This window comes from Falco rusticolus, chromosome 8, assembly GCF_015220075.1.
Source record: "Falco rusticolus isolate bFalRus1 chromosome 8, bFalRus1.pri, whole genome shotgun sequence".
Taxonomy (NCBI): Eukaryota; Metazoa; Chordata; class Aves; order Falconiformes; family Falconidae; genus Falco; species Falco rusticolus.
The window spans coordinates 11,111,495-11,130,008 of record NC_051194.1 but is presented as its reverse complement, the minus strand read 5'-3'; the positions used below and the strand labels follow the sequence as shown (position 1 = coordinate 11,130,008).

Sequence of the window (18,514 nt, the reverse complement as noted above, 5' to 3'; positions counted from 1 at the left end):
TGAAAAGGAAATGGTCTCCAAATGAAAAAATGGTTCCTGAATAAAAAAAAAAAATATTTGGGCCTTTTGGATATAACAGCCTTCCCTGAGAATTAACAAATTAAAATGCTTTCACTATGACTATTGCATCTTACAAAATTACTGATTTTTTTAAAAATAATTCCTTCTACTTCTCTCCCAGCAGCACTGACAAACTAAGTGCTCATTGCATTTTACTGCAGTATTGCCGTAAAGATTGTTTTGGCTTTTCTTTTGCTATGTACTTGTACTTCCTCATAAGAGTAGAACATCCTGCCTGTTATGCAACGCATAAATCTTGCTTTGATAGGCATTTCCAGGTTTCCAGATCTCATCTTCAAATGTGTGACGATGTTTTTTAAATTGCTCTTTGAAGGCACAAGCATGTTAAGCAATAGCGTCCAGCTTTCTGTAAAAATGCTTAAAAATAATTTGTCTTTCTTCCTGGAATTAGGCTTGAAAATAACTGCCCATTTCAAAGAATTTTATACATGAGAGCAGTTCATTATATCCACTTGTTCAAAATGTTTTTTCCTTTCTTCTGTAGTGGCTAGTTTCCAGGTATATAACCCTTTCCAAATCCATTGAGGGTCTGTGCCAGAGAGACTTTTTCTTCCCTGAGGCAGATATGGAATGTTTGAGAAAACACATACGTGATTACAGAATGTGTTTTAATTCTGAGCTATACATCATGATTTGTTTGAAATGGGTTGATTTAATAAGTGCATTAAACAAAATCATGGGAAGCTGGAATTAAAAAATAACCTCTTGAATGCATTTGCCAATCTTTCCTCTTGAAGGAATTTTGCAAATAAATTTCTTTACCGTGCCTCTTTATTTTAATATTTCTTCTTTGTTTTTGAGGAACCTTTTCATAAGTCATGATGGCTGGTTGCATAAAATGAGGCTACATGTTTTGCAAAAAGTTCTGCAGAATCACATTTTTATTATAGGAGCAGCAATTATTCCAAGAAGTTTCAAGCTATCACTTTAAAATAGAATATAAACTTGAAGTTGGATTTTTGAATGTCTGTTCACCCATTTTTCTACAACTACATCAGCTGTGTAGTAATTAGTGTTTTGTGTGCTGTTCCCCACAGCTACTGATCTGTGGAATTAGAAGCACTCTAATGTGGTATGACATGCACAAGTTAAGTACTGTGGAAGTTAACACTGTTCTTGTTTTATAAACTTACGACTGACGTTAATACTTCAGCTTTGGCCCTCCTGTGCGTTTTTGACCTCAGGGTTTCTTTTTAAAGAGAGCTTTTGTTAGAAGCTATTTGAATTATGTTTGTATTTTTGTAAGATTAAAAGGAGTACTCTTATTAAGCATTTTGCTTTGAAAATTGCATACTTAGCAGTCCAGCATAAAGATTAAGAATGTAAGATATTGTGGAAAATAATTTCTAGAAGATACATAAAAACTTAATGTGTGGCTAAAATAGAATCAGACATGTTACTGGAATTTTTTATAAAGGTCTGTAATTTCTAACACTTAAAAAAAAAAAAAGTTCAAGTTTGACTAAACCAGAAGTGCTCCCTCCCAAAAAAACTCCTGTTATGCGTCACTTTTCCAGCTTTTTCTTATTGTTCCCTGGTGAAGCTATAAAAGATGATCAGGGCAGCATACAGCAACATCCTTTCAGGAAAAACCTGTTTATTCAAAGCCTTTAATTCACTGGATACTGGACTAGGAGCTGGAATACAGCATTTGCAGCATGGTGGGAAGGAGGAGAAGCTTACCCAGAATCATAATCTAGTCCAAATTTGCTTTGCAATTAAAAGAAAAATGTGGAACTTCTATTTAGTACCTACAATATTACCTCTCCCTACACACTTTACTTTGCCTGAGACAAAAGGCTTTTGAATTGTGGGAAATACATACAAGGTTTCAGAAAGTTTCAGGCTTCCCGTGCTATAATGTGGGTAGCAAATGTAGTTGTGAGTTTTCCAAATTTCACAAGTATTCTGGTTTGACAAAGATTTAAATATATAAAATAAGGCCCAGTTTTACAACTGCACCGACTCCATAAATACAGCTTAATCACCTTCGATAAATTCCTTAATGCAGTGGCATACTTTGCATTATTATTGATGCCTCTGTCTCCAGAGAAGTCCTATTTCTTAAGATCAGGCACAGCCTTAGCTACCAGCAAGTGCTCAGGCTTTGCCAGGCTTTACTTTTTTGTGCAGTTTGGGTTTTTAGCATTGGGGGGGCCCGTCGTGGGAAGCACTGAATAGAAATCCTTAGGTTCTGGATCTCAGTTTTCAGGTGATGATAATGCTGTGGGTACAGATTAAATATAAGGAATCTGCACTTCAATAGTTAAGTTACATGTACATTTTTCTGATGTGCGAGAGTATTTCAGTATGGGATTATTAAGTGAAAAGTATGATCTTCCTGTGCATGAAAAATTAATGTTTCATTTCTTTGGCATAGGAGGTTGTCCCAGTATATATTGTACAGGCTTAGTTGCAAGCAACTTCCTTTTTGGAATGAAATGTCTTCGGAATTTGAAAAATAAAATTGGAATAGGAACCAGAATTTAGTGATTATTTACACGTGGTTCTATTTTTTACAAGACCGCTAACTATAAAATAATCTGTATAGGTGTTAGTGGGGAAACCGCTGTTGTTACAGACTGGTTTGCCCATGCTATATGAATCCAATGACAAAACTGTGACATGAAGTCCTGCGTTCTCCCTGTGCTTTAACAATAAGATCGCATTGTTATGAGCACTCACATACTTACACAAATGATTTCTAGACAGTGGGAGAATCAGAAGAGTTTTATTTTTCTGTAGACAGAGCTGGCCAGCATATAGTTCGAAACTATTGTGTTTGCTGTTGTAGAATATTTACGGTCTCGATAGCTTTCTCTTAACCTGATCTGTTAGCTGTCACTTCTTCTATATAATTGTGAAAACAATAATGCTTATTCAAAATTACGTTTAATGAATGTCTGTTGAAATGTTGGCTGACATTTTAAACATGGTCATGTATTAAGACAGCAGGTTGTTTGGGGATTTTGGTTGTTTTGTTGTTTTTTGGGTTTTTTTGTGTTTTCTTTGGTGGCCCTGTGTTCAACCTGATGTCTTTCTACCTCAGCTCTGTTTTCCAAGGGTAAATGTGTGTGTGCTTTGAGCCCCCAATAAAGCAAAATTCTGGATGCCCTAAACAAATACATGTAAAGCCATGTTCTTGTAATCAACCTGGGTAAATAATATCAGGCTGTAGTTAACTTATTTTGTGACTGAAGTGTAACATACTCTGCTTTATTCCAGGGTAGTTATTACTCCTAAGTCTTTTTATAAATAAATAAAAAAAGTATACAGTAAGCAATCCAGCTCCATGGAAAGCACTGTAACTTTGTGAGTTGATCCATGAGAAACACCACCATATTTTTATTAATTCTCTCTACATGAGATCTTTGGAAAAAAAAAAAGAAGTATTTTTTTCTTAAGTACAGCATGACTTATGTGCATTATAACTCAACTAACATGTATCTGAGAAAAGCTCACATTTAGTTATCAGTTAATGATCAATGTCTTGATTGTTATAGCTTTTTTGATGTTATGGAATTAAATGTATAGTTACACATTTCTTCAGCAATATGACCACTACCACTTACCTGTCATCAGTCTTTATTTTTATGTTAGATATATAATACATATATATTTCAGATATGTGTTTCTGATAAAATGTGCTGGCCATCTTGGAAGACTGGCAAAATTTGTGCTTTTTTCAAAATAGCCTCACTATAAAAAGGCCTTTAAATTGTAAAAAAAAAATTCTAAAAAAGCTACTAATGGTGACTTTCTCTAGTAGTGTGGACCCTTTCAGTATCAGGGCAAGTAGTCAATTAAATTAATGGAGTTATTTTATAATAAGCACTGTATGAACCTCTGAACCAGTTGAGCATGCCATTTTGACTGGTTTATATTGCTGACATAAGTGACTGACATCTTTTCCTTGGATGGATGTATACAGGCTTACTTATATACCAAGTTCTTGAATTACTCTGCATTCCCGGAGAGGTAGACTGCTGCATTAATTTCAGGAATATATCCAAATGCAATGTAACACTAGTAGTGGCTCTCAGTGTTGTGCTTAACGTGGTTTGCTATCTTCTAATGATAAGCAGAGACTTGGAGGAGCAAACTGTTTCAAACAACCCAGGAACAAGACTGATCTTCCCAAGGGTGTTGAGGCTGGGGCAATTCAGCACCATGAATTGACAATGACGATTAGATATGCTGTAGCACAGAGACCTTTTGTTGGAAAGATAGGCAAGAAATAAATAGTAACATAGCAGCAATCTGAGAGTGCTGTAGCCTATGACAGTCTTTCTTCTCCAGTGCTGTGACAAGGTACTGGAACCATTGGAAAGCATGAGTATGACTGTGGGCCGCATTTTAGCCAGGTCTTTTTACGTGTTTGCTAATAGCTGCAGGTAGGAATGTGACCAGTTGTTCTTTTGTATCGGTGTGCAGGGTCGTGTTGTAAAAAGCTTGCAGTATGATTAGAAGGTTATGGACCTTATACTACAAAATTGACAACTTGCTGGCTCACTCAGAAGGGGAAAATTATAAACTACTCAACACAAAAAGCTTACATTGGGAGAATGTGGTGTCCCTATCAGCTAACCAGTTCAATTCCATTTTTTCTTGTCAAATGTTTAAACTGTCTGTTCTCGGTATTAAAAACTTAACCGTTGCAGCAAAACCTTCTGTTTGTTACTGTAGCTCAACCCAACGTAACACAGACATTTTAGAGACAAGAGACTGTCTTCAGGCTCCTGTACTCCAGATCATACACAGCACAATAAACTAGAAATTACTCAGCCTGGGTTTCTTCCTTCACATATCTCAGACAACTGAAATGTTAATTGCCACAGATTCAACAAAGACTTAGAACTACTGAGGTTCTGCACTTTGTGAAATAAGAATTTTGTAGCTGTTCATGGGTTGGGCTGGAGGTTAATTCCACACAGAGAAACACAATACACTATGAAAGCCAGAATGGAAGGAGTAGCTACTGAGGGATGTCAGTTTTTCAGAAAATGCTCCCACCTGTGTTTTAGGCTATTTTTGTCATGTTGTGAGGACTGCTGAAAATTTAGAGATTGTTTTCTAGTATCCATTCCCGAGTTACACAGCTGTTGGATTCTTATGGGTCTAGGATACAGACCCAAGGATTTTTAGTCAATCTTGCAAAGGTATTTTAGTGTAACTAGAGTTTGAAATAATTATGAATTAGTAACATATAAATCAAAACAAAACCATAAATACTACTGGGAAAGGAAGAAACCAGTAGGAAATATGTGAAAGTAAACCACAGAACTGAAGAATTTAAATGCTTATGATAGTTTTTCTATGATGCCTTAATTACGTTGTAATATAAATGACAAAGGGAATAAATATTGTGGAGAGACAAGGCAAGCGCTATGCTTTTTATAGCAAATCTGATGTTGGGCTAGACTAATAAAGCAGATGGTTCCAAACTCTGGTCTTTTCTAATGCTGTTGAAATGCAGCTCATCTGGGTAGAAATACTTCACCTGTTCTGTGTCAGTAATAAACTGTTCTGAAGAGAGGAAAAATATTAGAAAATTTCATTAAAGAATAGTATATTTTTAGCAGTCAGATTGTAACTTATGAACTTGGAAATGGATCAGGGCTCTAGGAGCTAGTGGGTTCCTGCTCTTAAAATAGTATTAGGTGTTAAAAGTCCAAGATGACCGATCATTGTCTGATACAAAGAACGCCTCTTGCAACACTGCAATCAATACTACTTTAGCACTTCATCACTGGAAGTCAAGAACATTATAACTTGATACGCAACAGTCTTCATGCAATACTGTTTTTTAGTTCACCACTGGTTTTAAAAGCAATCAAAGCTGAATCTGTGTGCTTTGGAGAAATTTCAGCTTCACAGCTAGAGTTAGGGACAAAAAAACATATCTTCACTGCTGTAATAACAATGGTTGTGGAGCAGCAGTTTAGAGCAAATGCCTGCCTTGAATTGCTCACATTTTGCTTTCTTATTTGAACAGATACTTTCCGTGCTTGATCTCAGTTCAGAGGTGAATGTCTTAGAACAGGAATAAAATAAAATCCTTAGAACTGATGTTAGAGTTCTTGGACACAGAATAATTAAATTCAAGGTGGATTACTATAATTCTATAAAAATCTATCCAAGTGTTTCTACAAATGTCCAAATGTATAAATACATAGATAACATGGATAGGTGAATAGTTTTGGGAACATGAGTGATTTTTTGCCTCTGTTAGTGACCTTTTATGATACTGTAAAGATTTCAGTTTTTATATAATTGAAGTTACTCTGAATTTGCTGATTAATGTAGTGCCAGGGTATTTATGTTGCCTTATACTACTGTAATGTCAGATCTGTAAGATGTGGAATTGATTGTTTTAGTTGGGAAGATCTGAACCATATGTGTGTTAAATGATGCCTTTGGTTAATATGAAGGAGAAATATTTGGTAAGTATACTTCAAATGGCTTGAGATAATGAAACAATAAGGTACATGAGACGTCTTGCCTCCCAGATATTGAGTCATCCTTCAATTTTAGTAATGCTTGGAATACCAAACTTTTGAATTCAGGGAATTAAAAATCAGAGCAAAGTTGTCACCTAGTAAACCAGAGTGTTTGGACCACTACTGCTTGTATTGAATGCTTTACAATTATGCAGAATTTGAACTGACTGTGCAGAACTTGATTATTTCAGTAGTTGAGGTAGTGGTTAGGTGAAGGAAATTCTGTGTGTTTCTGGAATTTAGATCTTCTTAAATTTGGGCTGAAATACCTATTTCGTGATTTCTCCTTGCAATTCTGTCTCCCAGGATGTGATGCTTACTTCCTAGCTGTGAAATAATTTTAAACAAAGTTTAACTGTATAGCAAGGAGTACAGACTAAATATTGAATTTGGGTTCTTAAATGATTGGTTATGAGAGCTGTAGATCAGATTAATATTTAAGAATATTCTGATTTTTAATATTCCTATATCAGACTGACTTTAGTGGTGTATGTATTCTTGCTTAATTCTGCTGTGGTAATGTAGAACAAAACTGAAGTTTTTATGTTTCAGATGGTCTTGTTTAACACTCTGTGTTGCCTAAACTAGTGCTTTTTTTAATTTATTTGCTTGCAGGATCGCACAAGGACTTTTGACATGCATTCACTGGAGAACTCCCTAATTGACATAATGAGAGCTGAAAATGATTCACTGAAAGGTAAATTTAGAAAGAGACTATTTACTGCAGTAAATAATTGGGAAGTTGTGCTTACTTAGAATAAAAAACTTAAGTTTTGGTTAGGAAAAGTAAAGTTACATAGTGCACCTAATGCATGTGAGTCAGCTCCGGTAGGCCTCCTTTTCAGCTGTCTCTCGATGAAGCTATTGCCACACCTGAGCACTTGAGTGTGTTTTGTCTTTATACAAAACAATGCAAAACACAAACATAAGCTGATCTTTTGTTTAAGCTGCCAGTGGTTTTTTTTAATAGATATGATGTGTACAGGCTGTAAAAATGATCAACTTCAGGAATCTTGTGCAGCTCAGTGAGACGTAACTTTTTTCTTAGTAGTGTTTTCCTGCTGAAGTCATAGTTCTTTCTGTCTTGGGGAAGAATGAGGTTTATCTGTGTCATCTTGAGAAGAACACTGAATAGTTCATCATGATTTTTTTTAGTTCTTTTACCTCTCTTTTTGGTGCTGCCTTGAATTGCAGAATTCTTTGTACCATTGAGAGAGGAAAAGGGAGATTGAACTGACTTGCAGTTGGGATTTACCTTTTTTTCTTTCTTTTTTTTTCTTTTTTTTTTAGCAAAGGTAATCTTACTTTGAAAATACTTCAACTTACAAAGTATTCAAAACATTGTCTACATATTTTATCTAAACCTGAATAGAAACTGCTTATGGTATACAATTCAGAAGTCTAGTTTCTTATTCTTCTGTATAATGAGTATCTATTTCGGTTCAATGGTTGCTTGTATAAGTAAAAGTAGTCAAACTTACTTATGCTCATTATCTAAACATTTAGTTTTGTTATCAGTCATAAGACCACTAAAAACCCAAATCTGCACTTGTGGTTTCTGAAAGTACATTTCTTTCGCTATCAGCGCTTGTTGTGTTAATGAAATCTGGCTTGTTTTAATAGTGATTCTTGCTCAGAAGACCAACCTTTGATACACTGGCAATAACTTGTGGTTTCTGAAAGTAAATTTCTTGATACCAAGGCATGCAGTGTTAATGAAATCTGACTTGTTTTAGTAGTGATTCTTGCTCAGAAGACCGACCTTTGATAAACTGGCAATAACTTGCATTTGTTGCATTCACTGTGGTCTGAAATGCAGCTTGCATTTTACATCCCCAGTACTATGCAGCAGTCAGGGTGATGAGAAACACCAAAAAAAATACACTTTTCTATTGAAATGACAAGGAGAGCTTGATGTAGCTCAAAGTAATGCCAAATGAATTAAAAAACCAAAATACATTCTCTCCTTATGTAGCGGCGACCAGGCTTTTATTAATGACAAGTAGTAATAGTTTAATTGGGTTTATATGCTGTCTGGCAGCATCCTATGCCCCCAGCATTGTATACTAAAGCAAGAATCAGGTCCCCTTCCTTGACTGCAGCATGTGAGATTTGCCCTGAGACCTTCTGTTCGACTGTCAGGCAGGCCCAGCCCAGGTTTTAGCCACTGAAATCTGGCAAGATAACAACCCAAGGGAACATGGCTGTAGAACAAACAAAATTTCTCTTTAAATTTAACAAACTCAGGTTCATATGTATTTATATTCAGCAACTACACAAGGGTAGTTCTGTACAGTACTATGATTTTTTGTTTAAATGTTTTGAATTTTTTTTTTCAATTGAAAAAAATTCTTGCGCGCTTGCCATGTTTTAAGAATGATGGAATATGTGTGTCAGCAAAGAATAAGTATAGTTCTGATACGTGTTAATTCCTGCTTGAGCTTGATTGTTAATCTCCTGTGCAGAGTCAGCTATAGTTTGTCTAAAGTTTTGTGTGTGCTGTTTCATACTGATCAAAGCACAGTAATTATCAGTCATGTATTGCTCAGGGAATTATTTGTTCTTTATAAATTGTTCTGTTTCATGGTTAATAGTTATAAAACTATAAAGGAAAAGCTTCAAAACAGGTGAAAAATTCAAGTGAGCCTATGTGAAATACTTTGCAGCAAAGTCTCATTTTTCAACAATTTCCTCCACAAAAACATTACGTTTGCTTATAGGGAAATATGCAGGACACTGAATTGGACTGCAGCTTATCTGGCATAGCATACAGTAACTTAGTTGCTGTAATATACTTAAGAATGGAACTTTATTCAAACTAGCATCTACTGTGTCATGGTAATGCTGCAGTGATCATCCATAAAGCAGGGCGGGATTTGTAAGGAGAGGAAATACCTTTAGTTAAACCAACTGATACAGCTGGAAAAAACTGTAACTTGCTGGTACAGAACATAGTTCAAGTGGAGTGTGAAGAAGGGCTCATGTGATCACAAGCCTTCTGTGTTTTATTTCCATCCATATCAGTTAGTGTATGATTATGTCTTAACAGATTCTGTATCTCTCCTGTTTTCACTGTCTTCTTGCCTCATCTTTAAACTGATTGAAGGCAATCTTTAAAAACATTGCATCTAGAAATCTTAAAATATGACAAACTATGGTTGCCAGTTCAAATCTTGCTTGCCGTTTCAAAGACTTGCAGTTAAATAAGCAGGTCCATAAGAATTTTTTTGGTTTGCATTTTAAATGGGTTAATCAGCGCGTACAGTGATTTTAAACTAAAGTTGGATACTCTCAGAAAGGAAAAGCTTCTAGGTTTGAGACTTTAAAAATAGCCTGGGCAAGACACTAATAAAACATACTGTAGAGAGTAATCTCAGAATGGCATGGAAATAATTTAGATGATCTAATAGGTCTCACTGCTGTCTTGTGAGTCTTCAAGAAGCTTTAATACTGACTCAACATGAATTCAGTGTGTAACACTAACACCACCCCTTTCATATTGTAATGGACTTCAAGAGAAAAAGGTACGATGTTAAAATATACCTTCAAAACAACTTAGGCTATGAACACGGTAATAAATACCAGTCACGGTTTAGAACCTGCTGTCTGTTGGAAATAATTTCTGTCTTCACATGGTATGTTCAGAACAGCAGGTTTGGTGCCCTGTAATAAAATTGTAAGTAGGAATTCTTCAAAATTTAACAAAATCCATTCACAGTGTGTGTTCTTGACTGAGGTGATTAGGCTATGCTAGCCTTGGATTTGTTTAGGTCACTGATTATGTTCCTGGGTTGTCTTGCATGAAATAAATAGTGTTTCCTGCTTAAGGTTCAAAGGTGACTCTTAAGTGTCATTGATTCAGTACATTCAGTATTACCGTTTAATGCTTTTGATAGGCATTTTACCTTTTTCTTTCCTCTTTTAAAGGTATATTTTTATCCCTGCTCAAATCCTCTTCCTTTACTGAGCAGCTGCCATTTCAATATGTTATTTTTATCCACATGAGTGAGTGTGCTGCATGCTGCAGAGCCAATGACAGCCTGCAGAAGCCTTTCCCTGGAGACTAATTGCATCTTCTTTACAATGTATTCGGCCTTCGTGAGCTGAGCCTGGGATCCAGAGACTGATTTTTGAATCCGAGTCTTCCAGATGGCAATTTGAGCATTACTGTAATAGTAGTAGATTGACTAAATATTTCCTTGTTAAGTGACACCAAAACGTCTTTGAATACTTTATAACCACAGATTGTTTCATTACTGAAATATCCTATGGCTCAGTTCAGAATATAAGATTATTGCCTGGAAATTATGCAAGGTGAAATGGATTAAAGAAGCAGGCCAGTGTATCTGCTTCTAGCACTGCAAAGGACTCCTGTAAGATTTGGGTGTGAATAGCTCAGTATCTGCATGACTGCTGTTAAGTGTGAAATAGTCCCTAAAAACTAAACATACTTAAGTGCAAAAAGGAAGATTTTAGAAGTATTGTAAAGTCAGAGTATACATACAGACCCTATGAGAGAGTCAAACAGCAGCTCTAATGTTTAGTTATAGAAAGCCAGAATGATGAGAACTGGCACCATTCAGGATTTCTGCAAGAACGTGGTTATACCTATTTTTAAAGCAATCATCAGCCTCTTAATATTGATCTGAAAAACTATTTCAGAAGTGAAGGAAGTATGTAAACCTTATAAAATGTTCTTTGAAGAAAGGGATCAAAAGAGTTGACAGCATTTTCTGAATATCAGATAAGAAACTGAACTAGTTGTTTCTAGCTGTATGGATTATGCAATGTGTTCGTAGTAATTTAGTAGAATAGGCAATTTGGTTTCCAATACCATCCAGAAATTAATGAGAATCTGGTGAGAATCAGTCCCAATTTTTGCCAAGGGCTAGATAACAAAGGCTACAATTCTTTTTTTAAGGAAGTGCTCCTTTATATATGCGCAGGACAAAATCTGAGCTATTTTAATGTAAAATAATAGATTTTGAAGTTTTAAAATTTTAAAACCATCTTTGTTTTCATAGCAATGAGGAATGCTTGAGGTTGATGGCTAAGATCAACCTCTCTTCCCTACTCTTGGTCTATGGGCAGAGTTAAATGATCTAGTTATTGAGTTCTGAAAGGCAAAGGCCTCTGGCAGATGTACATCTGTACCGATGCTGCAGTCATATTCACGCCTCTGCTGCCTCCTTTACGTGAGCAAGCTTTCACAGGGGAACTGCGCCTCAGGCTTGTGAGACCAGTATCAGTGGTTGATGTCATTTGTGTGCATTGTTTCAGAACAATCTGATCTAAGGCTTACTCATTTGCAACTTTTTAATGTATCCAACTAAGGATAAAATGCATGAAACCTTTCATTCCTACTGCACCAGCCTGTAGACAATTTTTTGTGGACAATTAAAGTTTGCCGTTAATTGTCTTTGGAAACTGTCAATGAATTACTGTGGTGAATATTTCCTACTTGGGATCTTCTTGAATTTTACCTCCTATGCAGTCACCAGGAAAGGCTAATGGGATTTGCAGACTTGAGTGCACGTTAATTAAGAGGAAACCCAATTGTTTTACTATCTCAAAATAAGCCTGAACCAGGTCTAATAGCAGTAAACCACAGCCTGTGCTGGCAGAGCTGTGACGGGGAAGCACAGTCCGTGTGAATTTTGTATGAGAGCAGCTTCCATTCCTGCTGCAAGCCACTATTTTCAGTTGGTCAGAGTAGGAGTATTAGAACTGCTACTAACAAGTAAGGGCATGCTTTCTTTCCAAATGCAGCTAATAATCAAAATGTTGGGGCAATATTCCATATTATCATTTTTTAGTCTTTTGGTGTGCTTCTTTTACCCCCCAGTTCCCCTCTTAGCAATTGAAGTGTGTTGATATATCCCCAGCTCTCCAGTATTTGGGGTTTACCAGAGCCTTTGTTTAGGAACAGCCAGCCATCTAGTATGAAAATGAAATCACCTGGGCAACAAGGATGAACAGAAATCAGCTATTAATAAATACTGAATCAGACCATAGACTGGATTCTACCTTTACATAAAGTAAGCACAACCATACATAATGTATGATTTTACATTCATTGGCTGTTTTCTAATAAACTTCCAGCTTTCCGATTGAAATTGACATTCGGGTTTGTGGCTTAAATTAAACGCTTCTTTGCGAGAGATGCTTAATTTGATTGGGATTAAAAGACAAAATTTGATTTGGGAGGAAAAAAATCATGCCTCAAACTTGCAAAAAACCACGAGGCTAGGCAGGGAGAAGCCCCAGCTGAAGCCCCCGCGCCGGGGGGGACGCGTTTGGCAGGCGGCCCCTGCGGTGGCTGCCGGGTCTCACCTGGCACTACCACAGGCTCCCGCGCGGAGGTGAGCGCCGCTGGCACCGCGGGCCGGGCCAAGAGAAACGTTTTGCAGTGGCAGCCCAGCGAAACACAGCTGAAAACACTGCGTGGTCAAAGCCAGCCCCCCGCTCCGCACGGCCGCTCTCTGCTTTAGAGGGGGCCCTCGGAAAGGAGGGGGGCTAGAAACCCCCCTGCCGTTGTTGCCTGCGTGGACTATCCCGGAGGCTGGGCTGGGTGCCCCGGGCCGCGGCGGAGCGGCGGCGGAGCGGCGGCGGCTGCGAGTCCCGGGGCCCGCAGCGCCGGGGTGCCCGTCCCGGGGCCCGCAGCGCCGGCACACGAGGAGCTCGCACTCCGAGGTATCTTCGCTTTCCTAGCGCGGTTGCTCGTTTTAGGGCTGTGCCCAGCGATGGGCGGCCGCATGCCTTGCTTCGTCCTTGTAGCCGTACCTCTGCTGTATTTGCAAGCTGATGCAAGTTGACACGACTTCTGTTGTAGTTGGGAGGGGGGAGAGGAAAATCCTGCAGAGTATTACCTTCAGGTGCAGGTTCCAGAAACTTTGGATCGTGCTCTGCTTTAAAGGTCACTGTTTGTGTTGTGCTTCCTGAAGGCGTGCTGAAGTCTGCATGCTCTTCTCAGTTTGTCTTAACACCATTAATACCTAACAGTATTAAACAATGGAGGCTTTTTAATATGGCTGTACTCTTAAAGTCACAGGCGGGCCCCCCTTTCTTCTCTTCTCCCCCCCCCCCCCCCCGCATAATTCAGGCTTGCGATTCCTCACCTGCAAAACCCACAGGCCCGTCAGCAGTGGGAGTGCGCTGGGGGTGGGTTGCTTGTGTAGCAGGAGAGGGAACATGGGTGTACACAGGGTGGGTTTGACAGTTAAAGTCTTGAAAATAGACTAATTGCTGTTAGCGAATGATTGCCTAGTTTTGTGGCACTGTATGACGTATGAAAATGGGTTCAGTTTAAAAAAAGGGGTTTAATTTGTAGCAGTCTGGGATTGGCAGCATTTAGGCAAGCGTAAATTAAACGAGAATTTGCCTGTTCTTTGGAAGACATGTGGACTGGAACACAGACTGCCCTGGGGCAAAGGTAGAGTGTAATTTAAAGACTATGAGATTTTTTTTTCCCCCTGATTATTCCTTGACTTTGGCACCTTAATTTTCTGTTACCAACTGTGAAAAGTCAAGACCCATTTATACTATCTCAGAAAAGATAATGTGTTACCTAATAAATAATTTAATCCATTTGTATCCATGTACATTGATGCATATGATTTAAAAAATAAAGCAGTAGTTTAAGTTACTGCTGTTCATTTTACTATTTGCTGCAAATTCTCTTATGCTGAAAACTGCAAAAATCCTAAGACAGGGGTGCAACATTTAAGATGATACAGTAAACATTTTTGCAATCATCTGGAATAATGTGGGAAATTATAGCTGAATCCAAATTATACTGAAATGTAGCACTACATTTAGTATTTGTTTTCAATGAATGAAAACATTAGTTGGAAGAGGTGAATTACTCTTGGCATTAAGTTAATTCGCTTGGATTTACTGATATTTTTAATTTCAAGTGTGTAGGAAGTAGTTTGTAGGTTATGGTGCTGCTTAGAGTTTGGGGAATTTTTCAAAGTGTTGACATTTATGGGCCTTTGGAACTGCATTCAGAGCTCGAGTTTGACTTATGTTAAATATATATTATGTTAAATATAGTATTGGAATAAAATAAGGAAGCTGATGCTGTTGGTTACCTATGCTGGTACTGCTTTTACACAAGAATTACTGAGTGGATTAAACTTTCTTGGTAATACCTGTGTTTTTATAGAAGTACAGGCCTTGATAATGCTGATGTCAAACAACTAGATGTTTAGACTTCACTACTGAAGGATTTTGAGGCAGGGTATTAATTCAGCTGAGGAAGAGCAACACCTTGATTTATGCTGTCTGTCTAAACTGGAGCCATTGAGCAATAAGCTAGATGGCATTAATGTTAACCACCCTTTGAGGCCAGGAAATTCCTTCCCTTACCACCACAGAGCAGTACAAATATCCCAGGGTTTTCTGATACTGGTCCAGCTTTGAAATCAGTGTTAGGATTCTTGTTAACTTCATTGGAGCATGAGACCAACTTTTTTTTTTGTCCAGTCTTGAAACATTTCTCATAGGCAGGCCTCTTGCTATGCCCTCCCATCTCCAGAGTCTGTATGGAAAATTAAATGCCTCTCCTAGTCCTTAGACAAGATATTTCCTAGGAATGTATGTGCTGCAAATGACATGGCAGTTAGATTTTTAAAACACAAAAAATGTTTTTAAAAAACATTGAAATACTGCTAAAAATTTTCATGGCTAGATTAGTGATTTGATCCTCAGAAGTGTTACAGCCAACAAAATTGTGCTGAATTCCATGACAGCAGCCTTGCTAATCTGATTAAAACCTTTCTAAGGTTTTCATGCTTTCTTTTTTTTAAGTTTATCTTTGTTAAATTAATTCCATCCTTTTTTTTTTTTTTTAGAAATGTGTTTAATCTTCTGCTTTGTTTAATGTCACTATCCACCAAATGGGTTTTTTTAGGGGGTGTTGGTGGTTTTTTTCTTTTTCTTTTTTTCCTTTTCTGAATTCTTGCTTTGATAATCTCTGACCATTCTGGATCATCTTCAAAGCAGCCTTTAATTTGGAGCTGTATTCCGTGAGTAGTGTCTGTGCCTTATTTTAGAAGACAGAGGGCTTGCCTGCCTTCCCTCCCAAACTGCTGAAACTACCTGTCTTTTGTCTTTTGCTCACTTTGTTAATTTTGTTTGGTGATGTTAGCCACGCTTTGCATACTCTACCATCATGTTTATCAGGCTAGAAATGGCAGGAAAGGAGTAGAAAGAAAAAGCCTGAAGTGCTTTATTCTTAAACCTGAAGATAAAGAAGAAATGGGAGGTATAATGAGATGGAGATGAGTTTTGAGGGAAGATAAGTAGGTGACAGATGAGGTGTACGTGTAAAGGGGAACAAGCTCGTAGGAAACTCATAACAGAAACGTAACAGAAACAGTCTTTGCATATATCCAAGAGTAACTATGCAGCAGCCTGAGATCTGATTTTTGCATCAGTTAGTTAAGGTATTTCGAGAAAGCATGGTGACACATATAGAACTTGTGTATTCAGTATCTACTTATTTTAATTCAGCATTAGGTAGAATGATAAGAACTATTGATGAGGCAAATCTTAAAATACATCTTACAGTAGATTTATCCATATTGGCTTAATGTACTATTTGGTGTAATGCAGATGGATAGCTGTGATGCTAGGTTTTTGGTTGGGTGGTGGGTTTTTTTTACTTCACTATAATGTTAATAGTTGGATTTAAGGTGAGTGGAGCAGTCACCTGCTGTCTGTAGATATGCAGATATCGAGTGTCTTTAGAGGTGCAGGGAGTGGTGCTCCTTCAGCTTTACTTAGAAATCTTATTAACAAGAATCCCAGCTCAGCAGTCAGATTGGGTAGGTACAAGAAAAGGATAAATTTTGTGTATGGAATGTGGGGATATTTGTGATAGATAAAATCAAATATATAAAACAATTTATAATCCATTAATAAATTCCCAGTAATTTATAGTAGTGTGACACTGAAATCTTCATATTGTCATTAATGTTAGCACACAAATGATGAGGGAGATAGGAATAGCTTTCTGAAGGCATTCTAAAGAACGTCTTTGTTGTTCATGTGTCATTTTAAATTGTTAGAATAAATAGTGTGGTGCCGGGTCCTGTATTTTGAATCTACACAGAGGAAATGAAGTACTGATTCTTTTAAAGTACAGTTTTCAGTTTCTCTTCCCATTTGGATTGGATGTGACAAGTGTATAGTACAGATTTTTCAGGTATATTACTGGAAAAATTAGTGCCTTATCTCTGCTGTTTACTGTAAAAATTAAAAATGGGAAAACATTATGCCTCAGAGACGTGAGCGTGCTGCATGTTGACTTGCTTGTGTTACTGTTTCCTTATTGCTTGGGAGTGAAGTAAGAGGATGCTTAAAAAGGGAACAAAACCCTCATGCTGCATTGCAGGCTGTCTTGTGATCATTCCTTCCACAGACAAAAATAAGTAGCTTTAAACCTGTTACTGTTCTTAAGGAACTCTAGTTTTAAATCTCACAGTGTGTTAAGTATGTGGCAGTGTAAATGCAGCTCTTGCAAGTCACATGCAGGAATTACATTTCAGGTTATTCATCAAAGCTGGGCAGAATTCATGGTATAGGTGTGATTCTATAGGCAAATCCCAGCATCTCTTGAGGCAAAGTGCTACATATAAAGAATCCCGGAGCACAGTGCATATGAACCATGACTGTGAATAGGTGGTTTGTGAAGTTTTTGTACCTTTTCCATGTGTTTTCAGAAGTTGTTCAATAAATTCTATAGTGGGTTCAATAATTTGTTCTTGTCACTTATGCTAAAAATTTCTAGTTAGATTTTATTTTATATGACATCCCATTCTTTCCTTCTGTCAGAAAGTCCATTGTTAGTAAGTGTTTTGGAATTTACTGAAGTTACCACATTTGAAGTAGTTCTATGGCTGATAACCTGATTTGCTCTTTGCTGGCAAAGCTATGTGATGCTTTTTCTTCTCCCAGTTGCAAACTGCCTTTTGTTTCTTATTTTTAAAGATAATATAGTAATAGTTCAAGTGTTCAAAAGATAAATGCTGCCAATTATTTCATACCATAAACTGGAAGATGTATTAAGGAAAAAATTGGATGTTTTTATAACTGTTTGTCTATCCTCCAGAAGTCATATATTAATATAAAATGAAGTTCAGTGTAATTCCAGTTAACATCCAGTCTCCAGCAGAGGTTTGTGCTCCATGATTTGTTTCTCTGCTTTTGGTTTGTTATTTCTGACCCTGGTGGGGGTTCGTGAAGGAGAGAGAAGTGTTATATTCAAATATGTATGATACTTAAGGGGTCCACTTAAATTGATTTGCAGTAACCCAGTGTAAAGTAATTGGAATTACAGAAAAAGTATTGATACCTTGTAGACGAAGCTGTAGTCACATTTTGGATTTATAGCAGGTTTGTTTAGGAGAAGATAGCTCTGTATTCTTCTGTTTGACGGTGAAGAAAACTTCAAAGTTAGCTTTGAAGCTTCTGTGTTTTTGAGAGGAGTGAGGCTGACTTTTGTCACCTTTCATGAGTAGTTAAGTGGTTGTTGAAATGTATGAAAGATCATCTTCTTGAGGTTCAGTCTGTGTGGCACTGTTAGGTATGGCAGGCTACCCAGAGCATCAGCAGTAAAGGAGTAATAATGGTGGTTTTGAAAGCTCTCACACATACCGAACAGGCTACCCAGAGCATCAGCAGTAAAGGAATAATAATGGTGGTTTTGAAAGCTCTCACACATACCGAACCACAGTGTTTTCATAGTTAACCTCCCTCCTTCCCCCCCCCCCCCCCCCCCCCCCCATTTCACCTTCAGACTTGTGCTTGAATAGCATGCTGGAAGCACGTCTAGGACTTCTTGTCTCAGTTGCCCCATCTAGGACTTACCTTGGGCCTCTCAGGGAGGTGGACTTGAACAGTGCTGAGCTGGAAGCACCTGTGCCTTT

General features: G+C 37.5%; 1 protein-coding gene across 2 annotated transcripts in view; it reads left to right on the top strand.

Annotated features, from left to right (window-relative positions):
- The window catches only part of CPEB4 (cytoplasmic polyadenylation element binding protein 4), a 45,321-nt gene that overhangs the window by 5,962 nt on the left and 20,845 nt on the right, over positions 1-18,514 (top strand). For both annotated transcript variants that reach the window (XM_037398904.1, XM_037398905.1), the window contains exon 2: positions 7,197-7,278. In XM_037398904.1, the coding sequence (XP_037254801.1) occupies positions 7,197-7,278 (82 nt within the window). The remainder of the gene's footprint in view (positions 1-7,196; positions 7,279-18,514) is intronic.